Raw genomic sequence first — 6,025 nt, forward strand, 5'->3', positions numbered from 1 at the left:
GGGTTGCGATCCGTTGCCGGTCACGAAAAAAGACAAAAAGGAAAAAAAAAAAAAAAGCCCACGGAAAGCCAAGGAAATACAGAATCGAGGCAGCACAAAAGTCTTCCGAGCCGAGGTGGAAGTGCCTCTGGTTCCTCCAGCAATTCCCACTGGTGTTATCATGACTCAACAATCTGTTGCGATCATTTGTGGAAAGGGGCGGAGTGACAGCTGGAATGGAAAGAAGTGTGCACAACCCAGAGCTATCTCAGCTTTCCCAAAGCTCAAGTGTCCCCATGGGAGTGTCTTGGAACATATGTTCTGTTGAGAAAAAAGGCTGCAAATCAAGGGGTTATTGCAATAAACACCACCTGTGATAAATAAGATTTGTAAGTTTAAATTTATCTTTTAAAAATGTTTGTCTTCCTCATCAGATAATCAACTCTAAGAGGGCAGAGACTATGTTAACTCTGTACCACCAGCCCATGGCACACAGTAGGTGCTCAATAAACATATGTCAGAAGGATGGATGGAAGGATGAATTCTACTTAGCTCAAGTGTGAGTAGGAACATTCTCTGCTAGTGGGAATAGAGAGAGAGAGAGAGAAAATATAAAATAAACTACATAGATGCACATAATTTTCAGTGTTTGAAAAGTGGGATTGAGTTAGGATTAATAAATAAAGATAATTTCACCTCTTTCTATTCCCAAACTACATTTTTCTATCACTTTGAAACCCCAAAGTAAATACTGTTCCAATGTTTGCTTTGCTGGTAGAAAACACTGCAATAAAAATGCTAAGTTGCCGTGGCATCATCAGGAGAAAGGATGTCACCCCCAGGCCCAGAACTTGAAGGTGACAGGGCACCCACAGGCACCATCGCTCCAAATGGGCCAGCCTTCCAGCTCCACCACCGCTCACTTCTTCCAGCTTGAAAGGGGAGTGCGAGTTCAGCTGTTGGGTGTAAGTGGAGGAACCGTGAGCAACAAGAAGCTTGCAGAAGACAATACAAGGCAATAGTATTTTACTGGCCACGATGTAACTGGATTTCACTCTCTGTTCTGACATTAGGAAGAATTTTACGCCTGGCAAAAGTCAAAAATGTTTTCTTTCGACACCTTACTCAGAGAATAAGCTGACTATAACCCAGTAGCACTTGTCCATATTTCCAGACTCAGTTAATGCTATTCTGAGGCGAACATCTGTCCATGCAGTTTGTCCTTCCATCCAGTCTCTAGTCTTTGGAGTCCAGGGCCTGGATCAGTCTCACACCCAGTGCTATTTGCCTCATTGCCCAGTGTCAGGAAGCAAATAGTATCACACTGGTGCGATAAGACATACCCCTTGTCCATGGTCTCAGGGACGGGGTCAGGTTCAGTTGACCTGAGCACTCCCATTAAACATGCTCCAGTGTTCCCACCCACCCCACCCACATGAGATGGCTCCTGAGCCCTGAGGTCTGCATTCCAAGAACCTCGGTTGAGAAATCTCTATGGCAGCTTCACTGTTGCTCAAGAGCCTGGGTATTGTAGCAGCCTGGGGGCAGGTTGTCCCTAATGTTCTCCAGGTTCTTCACATCAGCCAGAATGCCATCTATGCTCGTCTCCAGAAAATGGAGGTGGCCCCTCTGCCAACGTGCCCTCTCTTCCAGCTCTGACATCAAGGGCCGCAGCTGGCTGTTGATCTGCGTCTTGGCTCGGGAAAGCTTCTGTTCCAACGAGATCAGCCCCTCTTCATTCACACTGCCAGGCTGGTCTATTTTAGGGAATGATAAAGGAGTTAACATAGAAGAGCTGTGATTATATCTCCTCGAACGTGTGCCCTTCTGTACTCAACTGATTCCTGTTTCCACCTACCCAGAGCAAATAGTATGCCATGCATTTAGAAGGCTTATTTTAAGTTAGAAATATTCTAGAAAACATTCTGAAAGCACTAGCCTAGTTAACTGGACTATGAACAAGCCAGTTCAACACTCTGAACTCTACAGTTCAGCAATATAAAGTTTGGATTTCTGCTTTCCTGTTAGGGTCAACAGTTCACACTCTGAAATGATGAAGGCTGAAGGTCAGAGGGGACTGAGCACTACCTGTACTGTCTGCCTAACACAACTCACCCCTAGAACCAAAATCGACTCCAAATTATTCTTTCTGAACCACCCTTAGGAAACATCTTGCTGTTTTCTCCTAGAAGACCTTTAAAAACTGGCTGAGCTTCAGGGTTTATAAAGGCCAAGGTATGCTTTGCTATTTGGGGGATGGATTCCAGCCATGAGAAAATGATGTAAGATTTCATTCTGGCCGAAACGGTGGGAATCTGGCTAGATATTAGTTTATTTCTAATATGAAATGTAACCACATTTGTTCAGGTATGTTTACCCATAAACTATCTAAAACTAATGTCAGCATGAAGGGCACCTGGCCAGACCCATTTACTTCAAATAGGTTTGAGTGGCCTTTGGTCAATTCAAACTTAAGGTCAGGCTGCCTCGCATGTGTGAGCTGCGGTGATAATATTTGACTGCATGACTTTATTATACCTAGAGCAATTAATCTGTTATTGTTCCAGGGCTCAAGAGCGCACACAGAGTAGAAACAAAGCCATAACCAAAATGTTGATCTAATGGATCTGTCCTTCACCTGGGGGCAGGGGAGAATTCAAGGATTTAGGGTTCTGTGACATGCAGAGAAAGTTAAGTAAGCTTGGGAATAAAACAACCATGTTCATGGGCAGGCGGCATGTGCTACTAAAAAAAGAACAGGAGCATTGGAGACAAAGACATCTCAGTTTGAATCCTGCCTCTACAATTGACATGTGACCTCGAGGGTGTTATTAACCTCTCTGATCCTCAGTTTATTCCTCTGTGAAATACAGTAATAAAAATAATAAAACCCACCCCATAGGACTTTTGTAAGATTTAAGCAATATTACACCATGAAAACTGACACACAGTAAATATTTAATAGCTCCCACCTACCCTTCTCTCTCCACTCCCTCATTTTCTCTTTAAAGGCCTCATTAGTTTCATTACCTTTTTTTTTTTTTTTTCAGAACACTAAACAATGCTGCTAAAATCTCAACTGGGGAGTTTTTTTATCTGCAGAGGGAATTTTACTGCTTGGGGCTCACTGGATCACAAAGCAGACGCATGGGTACAACAACACAGACAGCATTGGTCTCTCGGGGGATGATGACACTCCACAGAAAAATATCTGCAGAGGGAATTTTACTGTTTGGGGCTCACTGGATCACAAAGCAGACCCATGGGTACAACAACACAGACAGCATTGGTCTCTCGGGGGATGATGACACTCCACAGAAAAATCAGGCTTTAAAGTTGTTTTACTGAACTGGAAAAGTAGAGCCAAGCCTTTTCCTGAATGTCGCTGGAATCTGTGACCAAATCCCTAGTTCCATATCTGCTGCAGTCCAGGCTTGACAAAAAAGGCCAAATGAGGGTTTGATATCAGCTCTACCTAAATCCAGAATTTTAATTAAAATCAGTTTCCTTTTGGGAGTGACTGTGGGGAGACCTGATTCCCGGCCACACTGCACCATCACATCTATTTTATCCTAAAATTGCGCAGTGTCTCACGGACCTCCTATCTTCGCATTTCTTCTGGGTTATCTACCCAGGCAGCTCAAGTTTCCCCACTTGGTTAGATGAAGGTATAACTTTGGTTTGGGAAGGAACAAACAGCAGAATCAGAAAGGGATTCTTAACTTCACCGACTGGGAGACTTTTCCTTCACATCTGCCCCTCATCACTCCTGCTGCCTTGGAGCAGGCTCTGTCGTCTCATTATTCCAGCAATGTCCTAAGTGGTCTCACCCTGCCTTCTGCATAACCCCCCTTCAACCTCTCCTGCACTCAGCCGCCTTTCTGATCTTTCTGAAATACACAGTGATGATGTTATTCCTCTGCTTACTCTCTCCACTGGCTTCCCAGGATCAAGGCCAGACCCCTTAGCAGGACCCTCAAGCTGCCCAGTCTTCTGTGAAGTTCCTTGAATATAACCAGTTCTTTGACCCACAGACCTCCTCCTCCCAGTGCAATAGGGTGCTCAGTGATCCATCTTAAAAGTCCAGAAAATGTAAAGTTACCTGCCCAAAGTATCTGCGCCTGGAAACAAAGCAATTTATCTGATACCCTTGAGGAAAATTGAGATTCCCATTCACTGGGGTTAGGTATAGGGAGTCCTCTGGGGAAAAGCCCTGGAGCCAGGAGCTGGAAGCTTGTGGATATTCCACATACCTATGAGGTGTAGGATGCCATCCAATGCATTGAGTGTGTCTTGGATGTTAACTCCAGCATTCTTGGCCCTGGTATCTACGCTCTGGGCTTCTGTAATTACCTGAAGAAAAAGAGGTACAAATGAGTCTTGAAAGGGCATTACTGGCAAATGTAACGGGATCTCCCATGAAAAGCAACAGGAACTCACCATCTGCACTGCGTCCGTGTCCATGTCAAACTCCAGCTCCTTCCTTGCCAGCTCCCCTTCCACTTCTCTCATCTCACTCTTCAGAGTGGCCAGTCCCTTTTCCATGGCCAAGGCTCCATCTGCTGTCGCATTGGCTTCCAAGTTCTGACTCCCTATCTCCTGGGAGAAGAAAAGGAGCCAGGGACGGAAAGAGAGAGAGGAGTGAGGCACAAAAACATCGCAGAGACAACTGTAGAAAAAATACAGCTGTGGCCAGGCCCTCACGGGATTAGTTAGATGAACAATGAGAGAGTCAGACTCGGGGACACACCCTTCCCCAAGCTCTGCCTCAAACAAGTTAATTTTGGAGTATTTCTCTAGGGACTAGGAGGGTCTGCACTGAGACACTGCTTCCCTTTCAGTCCAATGCTCACCAAATGTCGAAAACAATTAGGAACCATTTGGGAAAACCCCAGGACAAGAAACTCACACACCATTCTGTCATGCTCCTTTGCTGCCATGGTGGTTTTTTTTTTTTTTTTTTTTTTGGACTGGTAAGGGGATCGCAACCCTTGTAGCGCCACTGCGCTCCCAAGCGGCGCACTCTCCAGTGTGCCACCAGGCCGGCCCTGCCATGGTGTTTTGAATAACTTTACTAGAATCCCCGAGACAGCTGAGTTTGAAGTGCTGAGAATGAATGGGAGACAGCATTGAGTTTTTGTTTTTGTACGAACAAAGCTTATCAATATCTTTATTAACAAGCTATTATTAGGTATCAAATTGCAGGTGTCTTTATGATAGAAGCAAAAAGAGAGGCATGTGAAATTGGTCTCTACCCTCAAAGAACTTAAAATTAGAAATTATTTTTGCAAGTTAGCAAGTAGCCTAAAAGTGAGGCCAAATAGTCCAGATACCAAGAGTTCCCTCTGGGATTTCTAGAAGTCATGCTCAAGTAAGAGCTAAGAAGCTCTCTTCCAGCTGAGAAGCATTCCTTCTACTGTGGCATTTACATATGGGTTGTAAGTGTAGCTTGTCTGTCTCCCCGCATTACACTGAAGGTTCTTTGAAGAGTGGGGCAAGGTCTCTCTTATCTCCATAACCTCCAGTCCCAAGCACAGTGCTAGCACATAGTAGAAGGAAAGAAAAAAACAAATAAGTGGAGCTTAGACAGAGGTCAGAGACTGGGACGAAGAATCTAGAACTCCAGAATTTCACAATCTGGAATCAAAACATTGATGATAGTTGTTACAGTTGAATTGTATTTTCCTAAAAGATATCTTGAAGTCCCCACCCCAGTAACTTAGAATGTGGCCTTATTTGGACATAGGATTGTTGCAGATAAAATTAGCTATGATGAGGTCATATTGGAGTATGGTGGACCCTTAGTCCAATATGTCTGGTGTCCCTGTAAGAAAAGACAGAGACACTCAGGGACAAGAACATCATGTGACGACACAGGTAGAGATTGGAATGTTGGAGCTGCAACATTGGTGGTGCCCATCACCACCAAAAGCTAGGGAGAGGCAAGGAACAATTCTACCCAGAGTCTCAGAGGGAGCGTGGCCTGGCTGGCACCTTCATTTTGGACTTCTAGCCTCCAGAACTGTGAGAGAATACATTTCTGTTG

The 6,025-nt window shown here is 44.6% G+C and overlaps 1 protein-coding gene across 1 annotated transcript in view; it reads right to left on the reverse strand.

Annotated features, from left to right (window-relative positions):
* Positions 1-1,482: 1,482 nt before the first annotated feature.
* The window catches only part of LAMC2 (laminin, gamma 2), a 58,029-nt gene continuing 53,486 nt past the window's right edge, over positions 1,483-6,025 (reverse strand). The window contains exons 21-23 of the mRNA XM_008567945.1: positions 4,420-4,578; positions 4,233-4,332; positions 1,483-1,736 (exon numbers count right to left, since the gene is read on the reverse strand). Coding sequence (XP_008566167.1) covers positions 1,483-1,736; positions 4,233-4,332; positions 4,420-4,578 — 513 coding nt within the window. The remainder of the gene's footprint in view (positions 1,737-4,232; positions 4,333-4,419; positions 4,579-6,025) is intronic.

The sequence above is a fragment of the Galeopterus variegatus genome, unplaced genomic scaffold, assembly GCF_000696425.1.
Source record: "Galeopterus variegatus unplaced genomic scaffold, G_variegatus-3.0.2 Scaffold358, whole genome shotgun sequence".
Lineage (NCBI taxonomy): Eukaryota > Metazoa > Chordata > Mammalia > Dermoptera > Cynocephalidae > Galeopterus > Galeopterus variegatus.